At 38.6% G+C, this 14,783-nt stretch overlaps 1 protein-coding gene across 2 annotated transcripts in view; it reads right to left on the bottom strand.

The window, feature by feature from the left end:
• glra4a (glycine receptor, alpha 4a) overlaps positions 1 to 14,783 on the bottom strand; it is a 47,514-nt gene that overhangs the window by 17,555 nt on the left and 15,176 nt on the right. For both annotated transcript variants that reach the window (XM_084951557.1, XM_084951548.1), the window contains exons 2-3: positions 1,162 to 1,286; positions 486 to 553 (exon numbers count right to left, since the gene is read on the bottom strand). In XM_084951557.1, the coding sequence (XP_084807683.1) occupies positions 486 to 553; positions 1,162 to 1,286 (193 nt within the window). The remainder of the gene's footprint in view (positions 1 to 485; positions 554 to 1,161; positions 1,287 to 14,783) is intronic.

Here is a 14,783-nt window from a genome sequence, read left to right as displayed (position 1 = left end):
TACAGTTAAAATATTAATGTTTTCTGGGTTAACCTGACTGTAGCTTTGGAGCTCTGGAAGTCCCCCGGATACCCTTAAACACTTCACTGCTTTACTGTAGTGTTAATGCAGACGTAAGGGGAGCCATTTTTCCTGTCCTTTCACCCTTCTCTTTCATTTTCTCAATTTTTCATTTTAATTGCAGAGTGGACAGTTCATTATCAGCATGTCAGTGACCCCAATGGTCTCTGAAGGTTGCACTGTTATGCTCCAGGAAACAGAAATTGCTTCAGCACTTAAAGGATTAGAAACCAATAAGTTAGAAAAGGAAAATGAAAATTGAAGTATTTTTTATTATTAATAATGCAGAGAGATACAACTGTACCATAATCTGCTGCTATAATCATGTCAAAGAGTATTTACAATATTTAATTTTCTGGGCTACGAAGAAAAAGCAAAACTTACATTTTTAAGAAATTTGTAATATTTGTACATGCTCTTCTTACCATGGTCGTTTCTGTGATTGAACCAAAGCTGTTGATAAAAATATTACAGGTGACATTCACAGGCGGACCTGGGGAAAAGAGATAAGAACATAGATGCACACTTGTCCCTGCAATTTATGAAAAAGCACCACTGTGAATATTTGTCTTTGCACCTTCTAAGGCTATAGAAAATGTATCCATTGTACCACTACTTTTCATCTGCTTACAGTGACTGTGACTTAAAAATGTTATTGCAACGCGGAGCTGTGTTCAATGTGTGGGGGTCACACATGATAACCTTACTCTCAGGTGCTTTGTGTGCACACCATCTACCCATATCCTCTCCTGGTGACTTGTGGGTGGTTCAAACTGTTTCTTCTCTAGAAAATCCAGGTAGCAGTTTTGCACAAATATTTTGTATGTAACAGAATTTTGGTTTTTGGAAGTAAGGTCATACTGAGACAAAATTACAGTGGTTGTGTATCCCATAGCATAAAGCATACGAACAGCTTTAAATGTTAGAATCTTCCTACAGTTTTGGTGAAGACACATACACGGCAAATGCACATAAGCTTGGCGAGTTGTTTAGCTTTCACAGCACAGACTCACTACTGTTTGCCTTGTTTTCTAATGCTTGTACTTTCTCTAGGATTTTCTTGAGGGCTACTGTGACGGTCTGCCATGGCATACGCTGTACCTTTGAAGTTGGGTCTGATCCGTGCATCATATCCTGATGTTTTCCCCATGAGTTTGTCCAGGAAGTCAGAAGGTGAAAGCTCTTGTCTGCTGGGGTGCTTTATCTCCTCCTTACAGGAGCTCAGTCTGACATTACCCAGGAGGAGAGGCAAAGACGGGAGCAACAAATACATAGAGAAAGAGAAGAGAGAGGATATGAAAAACAGTAGTGAAGGAGTGTATGCATGTCTGAGAGGTAGCAGTGGGGGTTGTGGGCAAAGAAAAAAAATAAATGAAGCCAGCAAGTCAGTCATCAGCACAAAACACAGCAGTAGATGCGAAATGAGGGTGAAAAATGATAACTGAATGGCTTGCCTCAGCTGGCAACTAAAAGCTTATCTATTTCCCATCATGACAAAGACTTATTGAAGTTGTTAGACCCTAACTACTGAGAAGCAAAACAGAAGCAGAGGTAAACTTGTCCCTCTTCTGTGCCTCCCACTGCTTGCGGCTTAGCAGGGGTAAAGCTTGACAGATTGATGGCTCAATTGTAATGCTATGAATGTCACACTGGGGAGAGGAAGGAGTTGATACGAGCTCCAGTAAGGCTCGGGCAGCCACTGACAAGAATAACCAACAGCCTGGAGTGAAAGGAAAAAGAAGAAGAGTAACAAAGGGAGATATCTTAAGGAACACGCAAAGAACAGTACACATTGGATTTGACTTCTGTTTGGCTCTGGCTGCAGCACAGCATATTGCACCCCATGAATTTGATACAACTGTTAACAGTTCATGATTCTGTCAAGATCTAAAGCTATGTACAGATGGCAGGTTCAGTCCCTTGGAAGGCACAGTATTGCTGATACCCTGTGTTTTCCTGATCAAGTCTGGAACCAGTCTGATTTACCAATCTTATGCTCTTTGCTTTAGAGTCACAAAAACTGCATAGTCAGTTTATAGTTTACAGGGTGACTTTGGGGACAATATTTTTTAAACATGTGTGAAGCCGAGTTGGTCCTAAGATATGCATTATTTGCAATAGCACAGACTACAATTAGGCATTAAAAAAAAAAAAAGGGGGCTCTAGTGATGGATCACTGTGGCCAGTTTAGCGTTTACTGCATGCAAGAAGTCCAATTTGTGACTCAATTTATCCACTTGTGCCATTACTTGTTTTATATTACTCAACAGATTTTTTTTTAAAAATTGAAATTCCTTCGCAGACTGATATATTCATTTCCATATGGTGACATTTTGCCTCTGTAATTCTCAGTTCTGATGGACACCAACTGTACCCGAAAATAGCCTGCACGGTAATTACTACAGTCAGTCTACCAATTGGAAGGTCTGTGATCGAGCCCCGATTCCTCCATGCAATGTGGTGAAGTATCACTGGACAAAGTAGCTCCGATGCATTTATTGGAGTGTGATTTTGTGTGTGAATGTTAGAAAGTCCCGAGTGCTTAAAAACTGACTTAAGGTGTGGACTTAACGGTTAAGCAGTGTTCACCATTTTTCCAAGCAAGCATTTTCAGCTTTATTTTTTAATGAATTCATTCAAATGTACTCAACTTGCTGTTGTTATTCAAAGACCAACACTTACAATTTGATTATCACTTCTGTGATAGTTTTACTAGCAAGCTTATATTTTTTAAACTTTTATTTTTAGACTGAATATTGTGTTGTGCTTACCCACGGTACTTCTGGTACAGTACAACTAATCTGACAGCTCATCTATACCTCTGTAACTCTAATTTTACTGTTACTGTGCTCATTAATTTTACCAGTGTCTGTACCACAAGTAAAGCGAGCTTGTTGCCTTGCATACATAGTGAGGTTAGATGGATTCACTGACAACCAAACAACATGCCCATGAACATACAAGCCTTATCACTGGAGCCCTTCCTTTCATCATAGAGATGTGCACATATCAGTCTTTTGTGAAAGCTCGACTCTCACTGGTCCCATAACTCCCCTCACTCCACGCACTTCTTCCCCTCTAGTAACACTGATGTCATACGCGCACCTCTCTTATCTGTTTTTCCCCTCTCACAAGCACTTGGCTACAAACACAAACAGGTGCACAAGGGGATGGATTGATGGTCAGCCTCTTACTTGCAGTAAGCCACTGATAACAACAAACAATCTGTCTTGGGTTGCGTCCCTTTCACAAACCAACACAGAACAATAAAGCATCCTGTTTGGCCTAAAGTGTGATTTTTCTCTCACAGGTGGTCACAAGAATTCAAAGACAAATGACTGTGACAGTAAACTCTTTAATCTTGAAGAAATATTGACAGACAAAGAATAAGACCCTACAACAAGCATGTGTTGGCAGTGCCATGTGAATGCTTTTGATGTGGATGGCTCATGATCAAAGAAAAGATGCTATTACATGACATTTTGGGAAATAAAAGATCATGAAGAGGTTAACTGCAGTCAAGGCACTCAGTCTGCCCCACAACGCAGTAAGCCTAGCTCACAGGACAAGGTTCACCATTTCTATACTGTACTATGCATGCGTCAGTGCTCCGAGCCAACTATTAAGACAGAAACTTCTAGTGAAATACAGCCCCACTTTATAGAGCTGACTGAGAGTAATTTCTGCTTATGCTTGGGGAAATACACACAGGAAATGGCAGTATGAGATTTCTCAGTTAATAAAGTGCTGGTAGTTTTACGATGTTTCCTGATGGTGATCAAACATAATGAAAATATAGTATGCAGAGAGAAGTTTAAGTGCATTTAAAGCACAAAAGTAAAGAATATTTAAAGAGTAATAGGATAAATAAACTCTTGAGGTCAATGGATGAACTTCTTACCCGCTGCTATAGGAGGACGTGTGGGTTTGTTTTCCCTCGAGGACCAACATCACCTCTCTATCAACCCTGACGCATATCCAACTGGATTTCTTGCTATTGTTTATGGTGTCACAATAGGATCTTATATAACTGAGAGGGTGAAAGAAGAAACAGCCTAAGCCATTTACAAGCGTGTCAAAACAATTTTATCTTTAGGTTTCTGGCACAAATACAACTGTTTGAAAATTTACTCACTTGTATTCCGACTAATGAGTCCTGACAGATGTTTAAGATGTAGTGCTGGAGGTTTTGGGAAAGACTGAACTCCTTCCAAAAATTGACATCTTTATCAGGAAACTATGTCTTAGTCAATTGCTTTTGGATGTGAAGTCTATCGAGGTTTATGTAGTGTACAGGAATCACTGTTAAGATGGAACAATATAATAATCTATTGACCATAAAACTACAAGAGAGGCTGCAAGTGGCTCATCAGAACCCTTAAAAACTAAATTATGTGGTTCTTTGTTTGAATGATTCAATTATTAAGATGCTCTTTGCTGACATTTAATTAGCCTGACCTTTTGCTTCCCCCTGCATCCCTTTCATTTGAGGATCGGTGCCAGGCTGCTGTTGAGAATAACAAGTCATTCCTTCCATTATAAAGCAAGTTTTGGCTGTAACACTCTCGTTAGCAAGTGACTTTTTATTAGATTTTGAAAACAAAGCTAAAGTCAAAGCCAAAAGGTGATTGTATACACACATATTTAGATGCAGGGAAAAAATAGTTATAACAGTGTAGCCAGTAAGAAATATTTCAATGTCTTTGAAGTGGTAATTTGCTTTATTGCTTTTATAAACATCCCCCCCCCCTGACTTTACTGTTTGAATCTATCATAGGTTAGGCTTTATATAAATATGGAAAATGAAAAGACTTTTTCAGTTTGAAAGGCCTCTCTGCATCTTCCTGAACTCACAAATTCACATCAGTGTACTCAGCTACAAGAGGAAAAAGCTGTTTTGGCAAACCTGCCAGGAGCGTCTTATCAGATCAACCATGTGTACCCAAAGTAAGTACAACTGGGGTGAAGAGCTAGCAAGCATTTGATTACCTTTCCACTCCACCAGGATTTCAACAAAAATAAATAAATTGAATAAACAAATAAACCTTCAGGTTGCCGTTAATTTTGGTCAATGTAACAGAAGCATTATCCTGCTATCTTGTGTACACACGACCCTCAGTCCAGGAAAAAGAAAAAACAAACAAACAAAAGTCTACGGATAACAACGCAGGGGCCAGTGTTAGTCAGGGTTGCTTTGTTTTACAGTTCTTCCTCACACAAAACAGACAGATTTTGAAAAGTGTTGTATGAATAGAGATTAATTTACTAGTTTTAAGTATATATTTAAAAAGAAAATCCCAACAGAGAACAGTGCAAACTAATTAAGCTACAGCGAAACTGGCATCAGCTTCTCTTGGCTTACCAGAGCTGTATGGCCAATTCCAGCTCACAGTTTACCTTTGCAGCTCACAACTTGCTCTGGTTTAGCTTCACCACTGTTATATTGTGTTTTTGGAATATGATGATACTCGCTACCTAATTAATAATTAAAAATTGGTGAAAAAAAAATGTGAAAACTTATTTGAATCCAAATTATCTTTTTTTTTTTTTTTCTAGACAAGCTATACAAGAAAACATTTTATATTAATTGATTTATTTCTATATAAGGAACCCCATTAGTTTCCACAATAGTGGTTGTTAAACAAATTTTTATGGCAGTGTTTAATTTTTAACAAATCTGTGAGAGATACAACAGGACAATGCTGTTTGTTTAACGGCTTTGGATCAGAAATTGATCTTTTGTATTTGCTTTTGTATAAGCTTTTTAAATTTGAAGAGCTTATTGTGATAATCACACTCTTGCACTCTTAACATTTCAGCTCTCAGCATTAAAAGCACAATCATTGCTGCACTAGCTTTGAATGTTGGAACTGGATTTAATCCATAGCATTACAATTGAGCCATGTTTATAAAGTGGAAATATAATTTATAGGAATATGCTGCTGTTGCAGGTCAAGCAGGTCAAGCAAAAAGATTAGCTACATAACTTGACAAATGCTAGGCATTTATAGTGCGGTGTATCCTTTAGTTATAACGGACATCAGCACATCCAGTAAAATAAAAGAGGCTTGAGCTGTCGTTCTCCATATATTACATAGAGTTCAAATCTATAAGGACATAACTGGACTGGGTAGGGTGAGGGGGAAGGGAGGCTAGGTCAGCAAGAGACCAACAGCTGCAAAATTCACTGATTCCTCTTTTTCTCACGACATATAGCCTCCATGCCTCAGGAGATATAGAAAGCTGCCCACTAATTTCAGGGACAGATAACGAAGCAGCTAATTATCACATAAAAATATTACTTTCAACAAATATGTTCAATTTTTTTTAACGTAATAACAATCAGTTTATTTTTCATATAACAGATAAAAATTGCACCAAATCAGATGGGATGAGGGTCTTCCAATGGAGTTCAAACATATTTTGTTAATTACTTTTTCATTAGAAAGACGCAGAAAAGCACATCTTTTCACAGTATGGATGTTCACTGGTTTCCAACAAGGAAGCACTGGGGGATATCAAGGCCATTAGATATTCATATAGTACATGGAAATACTAAGTTTCTAGTCCCATTAGCATAATGGGAAACAGAAGAAAATTGCTTTCTCTGCCTGTTGCCACATTGCTCTAATTTCCTACTTGCCAACTTGTCCTTGACATTTACTTGCGCCTCATGTATTGATCTAATACCTCTTAGATAATTGACAGAACTTTCTATCAGGCCAACCAAACCACAGAAATCATTCAAGCTTGTGACAGGCATCTTATCAAAATGGTGTGCTTCATGGAAATACAATGACATGCCATTTTTTGTTTTTAATGGCCTGTGTAGCCCTTGTCTTTACACCACTGTATGAGATGGCCTTTGGCTACTGCTGTTGCTTTTTGATCAATAGGCACATTGGGGAATGGTATTTGGAGCACACTGTAATTTAACCTTGCACATTTATCTTCAATGACATGACCACTGCCATCCTATAACACCTTGAGTATGAAAACACAGTTACCGACAGAGCATCCTACAGCAGATGATTTGTCACTTAATCGGGCCATCACCGGGATCTTACACTTGTGTTTTAATGCAAGATGCCTTTAAGAAATAGGTTAAAAAAACAAAACACAGAAATCCAGCAAAGACTTGACTCAGGACTTGAGAGATGCATCTGGCTCTCCGGTGGATCCATCTACTGCTCATCAGAAATGGTCTCAATGGAAGGGTGGATGTCATCAAAGAGAGAAAGGGATGAAGTATGTTTAACTCCAAAAGGCCTGAACTACGAATTTGTGGAAATTTCACACTGTAATTTTTGGTTGAAATAATCTTAAGTGTGTATGGAGCGGGTCTGGACAAAAGAACAATACTAATCGATGTATTTTTATATTTTGATAATACAATGTACTCTATTATTTTACTGGATTAGAAAGTGATAAACACCAGTTTTAAACACAACAACATATATATAGTGCATCAAGAGCAGACAGGGTCATTACCAATAAATACATGTTTACAGACTTGCTTTTGCCACAGTAATGACAAGGACACAATGAGCTGTGGCTCGATGACAGATTTAACATCACGTTGCTACTACAGTGAACTCCAACAGCCAGGCTGTTCTCATACACCCTTTACTAATCTTCAGTTCTCTAATGCATTCTTGTCTAGTGACTTTAAATTTATAGCTGTGGGAAATATATTATCCTATTCTTCATGACATAATGCGTTTATCTGTGAGAATAACGCTGCGTTAAATCTGAATCTACTCTCTCTCCAACTCCTAATTGCAACATCTGCTGTCAAAATGTCATGGCAGAATGAATTGTTCCTCCCACATACATTATCTAGCAAAAGTTTCTCTTTCTTTTTTGAGTAGATTTCAGAATATAGTCTTGCTATTAAAAACTTGGGAACCCAGAACCTTTATATAAGGTACTCCATAAGGCATCCTTCAAATTTACCAAAGGCATTGAACTTTGATTTAAAAATATGGATTAACTGTATATAGCTTGCTGATTGTGTACCTCCTGTTGGCTCTGGCCAAAGCCTAATCAACAAACTAAAGGTCTCCAACAGCAGAAGTTAAAATGGCAATTCCTGCGATCAACCAGGGACTGACTTGGCCCACCCAAGAGAGACGAATCTAACACAAAGCCTCCTCAGACCTACCCATCTTCCCAGATGTCTCTTCAAGCTACTTTGTATTCAGCCCACCTTCTTCACGTCTACAATCTGATATCAGCATGGATTGCCTCCTGTCAGTCTCTGTGAAACAGAGCTAGCAGGATTTCTGATACAAAGAAGGGACGATACCGACTGCAAAAGATTTGCCTTGATATGTGTCTGGGGACTTGAAATGTACCATGGCTTCATTTTCATACTGCAATTGGATCATAGTCATATACATAATTTGCTACATGTTACATTGAAATTCATATTGTTATTATGAACCTTCTTATAGTTGAATGATTGTGTTCAAATGCAGGATAAAAGCCATGGTCAAAGCACTATGTTTATCTCCATCTTCACCATGTCTTGCATTCAAGGAAACAAAATGCAATAATTAGCAAGTTGGGAAAGCATTTTTCTATGTAGCCAAATGGGCACGGTAATTGGATAACATAATGAAGGAATTTAAAGTGCGTCTCTTCACTGCTGGTGTCTGCATCGCTGCAGCGACTCAACTCAGATCTCAACGCAACAGAGAAATCTCTCCAGTTCATTTCTTACAGAAGTAGACTACTGTCAAACTAAGTAAGCTGAACACGTAATTACACGTTGTAGACTCTTCTGTTATGATAAATGTCTTCCATTTGCTCCGTGCACCTATATGAATATGGAAAGAAGTGTCAGCGCGCATTGGTCTCAGTACAAATCACATCCTCTGATGCTTCTTTTTCCAGTTATCATAATCTTTTCTTTTATTAGCTCTTTGCTAGCCACATCAAGATGATGATGTAATGGCGTTTCCCTCCCTACACTACATTGCGCACTAAAGCTTTTTCACAGTTCTGACTATGGTTTCATTATCATTTCATTATTATCTCTCAAAGGTCACTCTTTGTGGGGGGAAGTACAGTGCGGTGGCCCTCCTATTTTACCTTAGGAACTAGAGCGGTTATTGCAAAAAACAAGAAAGACATAAGAAAGCTAAGGGTCAGTGTGTGAGTCAGTGTGCACTTGGCCCTGGTCATGGTCCACCTGCGCTTTTAAAGAAAAGCCTAAAAGCTGGTGGTTTTGCTGTCAATCTGTATAATAAAGTGAGGTTTTAGAAGGTAGAGCAGACTGTCATACAGAAAAATCTTCCCACAGAAACGCACAGCACTTTCACAAACACACACACAAAGACAGTAACTGCACTCTGCATGACCCATATATTGGACAGGACACTGAAGAAAAAGGAAGTTGTAGGCATAGCCGCTGGCCTGTTTCGCTTGATCAAGCTGCTGGCTGGAAGCAACAACGTCATGACAAAGACACCGTGGAGCTGGGTCTACCAGGGATTTTCTGAATCACACTCGTATAGAGAGCAGCCTTGCAATGCTTTGTGAAATCAGTTTGTCATTTTACCTGTGCTGCTAATGTATAATTTCACATCGATGAAAGAAAAGTTAGTTTTTAGTCTTTTTACCAACTTTTTTAGCCTGGAATATTTAAGCAGCCCAATAAATTTTGCCCATTAAAGTGTATAATTGATTATAACAGTCTGCAAAGATTAGCTATACAATGAGATCCCCCCCCCAAGATAATATTTATTTCATGAAACACTATTTTCTGGTAATCTTATATATTTTTTGCAAATATAACTCCTTTTCTCTCACATCAACACCTAGGGTGTTCCCTGCCTCTGGTGCTATAAAAGCTGGTATAGTCTCCAGCCCTCCCACAGCTATAGCTGAGACTTTGACTGCAGGCTACAATTTTCACGTTGCAATTTTTAAAATCACTGATTATGCCTCAGTAAACATGAGATGGTACAAAGCCAAGGGTAGATAGAAAAGTCCTCGTGTTTTCTTTCTCACAGATTTGTAAAACCCTCAAGAGAGGCAAAGTCTGGCTCTGTGAGATTTCCTCAGAGGCTCGAGTCCAAGAGACAACTCAGGCACTGCTCCATTTGCTTTGTGCACTTTTTCCAGGGTGATGTCTTATTCACAAGAGCCTCTTGGGTGCTGGACAAGCATTGCATGTCTAGCAGCTTTTTCCAAAGAACAAAGGCATATGGCTATGGTAATCCTTTAGCCTGTTAAAGAAAAACACGTTCAGACAGACTATGAACTAATCCTGTTTGACATACACTGTTGTGCTTTTTTATGTCTTCCTATCAGGTGGATTTAATTATTCCACTGTGTGAGAGAGAAGCAAACAACAAACGTAAGAAAAAGGTAAGAAAAGTAAAAGCCTTTTGATGTTAATTAACAGCCTTTATGTGACGCATTTATTGATCAGCAAACACTTCTCATACACAGGGAACCACACCATTTAGCACACTATTTGAGGAGACAATGTTGCTTTTAGGGACATTTAAAAAAATGAATAAAACTGGAAGGAATCTCAGTGGTCAGGAGGCAAGGTGAGAACGAATCTGTTCAGCTCACATGATGTCTGCTCAGTATGATGGAGAGATGTGTCTCCAGCACCGTTATGGATGGTTAGCAAGCTCTGAGGTGAGCGTGTGGACTGAGATAACCATGAACAAAGCACGGTCTTGCATAACTAAAAAGAGTGTGTATCACCAGGTAAAAAAAGAAAATCATGGTAAAAGCACATCTTTTGAGCATAAAGCCAGTCATCTAAGCAGTGCCCTCCAAGAGAACCATAAAAACATAATCAAAAACTATTCTCCTTAACATTGTGATGTTAAAATTAATTTTTTTCCGAATCTCACTGGGAAATTTTATGCTGTTATGATCACCAAGGCTTTTGAAATATTAGCTGGCTTACCTTGAAATGACAGTTTGGACATCACTAACAGAGAGAGATGATGAAAATCATAAAGACCAACTTTCAAAAGTGACTTTAAAGATGGCAACATGGGCTATATAAATAAGGCACAGTCAATCTGCGTAAACAAATTTCAAGAAGCTGATCTCAGAAATGTTGGTAGTAAAACACATTTTAACTATAGGAAACGTCTAAACTTACCCATCCACCCTTACCCGCTTCCACTTATCCAATTCATGATCAAGGGCTTATAAATTAATATTTAAATGTAATTTAACTAATTCAAGCAATGAATATTATAGTTGTCCCATTTCAATGTTAGACATGGGACATCTATGGACCCACTAACATGATTGCAGCAAACAAACTAAAATGTCTCTCCTTTCTGGGGTAGACAAATGTCCGCCAGGCAATCAATTGAATCAACAAAATGAGGAAGAGTTAGAGGCTCAGGCTGGGATCTAATGGACTCAAAGACTGTGTATACTTTTTTGACAGTCTTAAATGTGATATGCTGGTAATATTTTGTAACACTGGACATTTCTTTGATTTAGAGATTAAACAAGGGTTTCTGCTTTACTGCTTTCACTAGTCCGTAACGAGGTTAGCAAAGAAAGGCAAAATAAGCATACACGAGTCAATTCGGAGGCCACTGAATTTGACGCACCATCAACACCACTGTTGCGCCCTAAATTTGTGCATCCATTTGAAATATACTGCACACAAAATGTCAAAGGCTAAAACTGTGTTTTTAACGCTCTCGCTTTAGATTTAAGCTAAATGTCTTCCACAGATTTCAGCTGACACGCAATTCAGGGCCTCTTTAAGTGGGGGACATGTCTCAAATTCAGGTAGGCCAGGTGACTTTCTGTAGAACGCATGCTGCCGAATTGCAAGAACTGGGTTTCACATCATTTTTGGAGAAATAAGCAGTTACTGAAAATTGCAGCATGAATTGCTCGTATCTATTCTTTTGTTGCCTTGTTCCATCTTTTTAAAGTACTGCATTAGGAGGTTGTACATAATATTACTAAATGTATTTGAACCAGTAACTTAATTACAGTATTTTATTTATGTTAAGCCTCAAAATCTCCATTAAATAAAATCTACTTTTTAATGAATAAGGGCTCTGGGCTTATTAAGTTGGTTCAACAGTATTTTATATAAGATCCACGTTAAATGATCTTCGTCCAGAATAAGGTTTGCTTTGAATCTATAAAGACAGACCTTTGCCCCTGTGATTAAATAAGTGCAATAATAATTAAAATAAATAAGATTCTAAAGACCTAGAAGATAATCTAAACTTTTCCATTCTTTACTTTTACTGTAGACCTCAGACAACAATTACTTTGAGAAAACAGATTCTTTTAAATTCATTCTTTCCAAGGAGCAACCAAGAAACAGCGCGCCAACATAACACAGAATATCCTTGGGATTAACACAAACACCTTCCAAAAGCTCACACTGTTGTGCTCTCCTCAGCAAAGATTTCTTTTTTTAAACTTAAGCACACTATGATACCATTACAGTTTAATACTCTACTTCTCCTGTCAAGGACAACTAGTCATCTCATCAGTGTGTGTGGAGAGAAAAAAAAAAAGTCCGCTAGCAAGGCAGATTTGTGGAGGTATATGAACAATGTTGCTTTACCCTTGAAGCAGCTTTCTACTCTGTTGAAGAGAGTCACATGAAGGCCACGTAGGGTAAATGGGCCACTTACATCACAAAGTGTCACATAATGGACACATACAGTAAGTCCAACCATCAATATAGAGCTATTTCTTTGAAACTGATGGTTGAAGACCCTATTGGATCGGTTACAGCAAAGGCAGAAAACCTACTGACATCAAAGCATCTCAGGAAGCTTTTTCCTCACCAGATGAAACCGTCATTTCTTGTAATTTTATTCTTACCATGTGAGAGCAAAAGTAAGCCTTAACACACAGTAATTCTTTGAGTGTATAGGAGAATTATATAGGGTCCTTATATAGGACTTTGCAAGTGAACTTCCCTTATTTAATGCTGCTGAAGAGGAGAGACTCCCTTACCCTGGGTTATCTGACAAATACAGCTTTAATCTTTCTCAACCACCTTTACCACCTGACAGATTCTCCTTTACTGATTGTATGTGACTTAGGGTGTAGTAAAATGTAGGAGGACAATACTTCTTATGCTGTTTTGACTTTATCTGGTAAAATTGGGTTTGCTACGAACTACTGAAAGGCTACGATTAAAACATTGTGTAAACATACATGCTGGTATGGATATTAGGGGTTCCATGGTATGGTCGTTTTTGCATTTCCTGATCAAAAACCAGGCGGAGACGCAAACCCAGCATCTAGTCTACTCTTAGTGCTGGTCCCAAGTCTGAATGAATGGGCGGGTTGCATGAGGAAGGGAATCCACTGCAACATTTGTGTAAAATCAAGCATGTGGATCCCATTGGGAAATAAGGGATCAGCCAAAAGTTTCTTCTTGTACACAATAAAGATTAAATCTGGTTTGTGCTGCAAGAAAACACAAAGTCCTTATATTCAGCTTCCCAAATCAACATTAGGAATTCTGCTTGAAACCCGGGTGTAGTTTTTGTTTAACCTTATTAATTACCAACATCGCACAGTTATGCTTCCCAACTTTTACTCTCACTAAGCCAATGACAAGGCCAAAATGTGCCAAAGTACCTTGTGTTGTCAGAGGAGAATGAGCACACTGCCTTCAGCTGAGAGGAAGGCAACAGTAACTCAAATAACCACTCACTACAACCAAGGTATGAAGAAAAGCATCTCCTTAGATGCCCCACTGTCATCAGATCTTAACTCAATAGTGCACCTCTGGGATGTGGTGGAACAGGAGAGTCACATGCAAACAGTCACTAAATGCCATCATGTCAGTATGGACCAAAATCTGTAAGGAATGTTTCCAGTACCTAATTGAAGAACTAAGGCACTTCTGAAGGCAAAAGGGGCTTTCAACCGGGTACTAGCAAGATGTACCTAAATAATGTAGCCAGTGAGTGAGTGAACGTAGCTAGTGAAAACTATGGTGCCATGTTTTGGGAGAAAACTATCTCATAGTTACCAAAACACCAAACAACCCCCCCTCCCAAAAAAAGAAGTTCCAAAGTCTTCAAACAACATTTCTCAACATGATCCTTATCATCTACTGTACATACATAATCAGTGCATAAAATCAGAGCGCAAGTTAGACAAGTTAAAAAAAAGAAAAAGGAAAAAAAACAAAACAAGCAAAATGATTAATAAATTGTGGTATGCTGCTGTTCGACTGTTAGCTGTAGCCTGCAATATTTGGCTGACAAAGCTAACACAGCCCTATGTAATTAATGATTGATTATAGCATGGTCACTCTAAATGGCTCGGTTAATGACTTTCGGATTCAATTACAAAGCAGCTCTTCAGCTTGACTCCACTGGCCACTTCTTCTTTTGGCCAGCAGCATATTATGAGGTCTTACTTTCTGAGACCACACTTTTCCCCCTCACTCTCAAAGTGAAGTTTAATCAGCAAGCCCCATCTGGTCAGATGTAATGACATGATGGAGGGTTTCATAATGGTTCCCCACTTCATGATTCTAATTGTAGAGAGCATAATGACCTACAATGGTGAACCTCAGAGCCAAAGTGCTCTCCTAGTCAATAAGTGGGTATTTTTAATTTGCTAGAGCTAGAGAAGAAGAGTGGAGAGCTCCCCTTTATTGCATTACCTTACCACTGTGTCACATTTTCTTATCCAGACACTGGAGAGAGTTAGATGGTATGCTGGATTGTTTT

Source organism: Perissodus microlepis, chromosome 2 (genome assembly GCF_051167445.1).
Source record: "Perissodus microlepis isolate ML-2025 ecotype Zambia chromosome 2, ASM5116744v1, whole genome shotgun sequence".
Lineage (NCBI taxonomy): Eukaryota > Metazoa > Chordata > Actinopteri > Cichliformes > Cichlidae > Perissodus > Perissodus microlepis.
The sequence above is the reverse complement of the archived record's forward strand: the minus strand, read 5'-3'. Positions and strand labels throughout refer to the sequence as shown.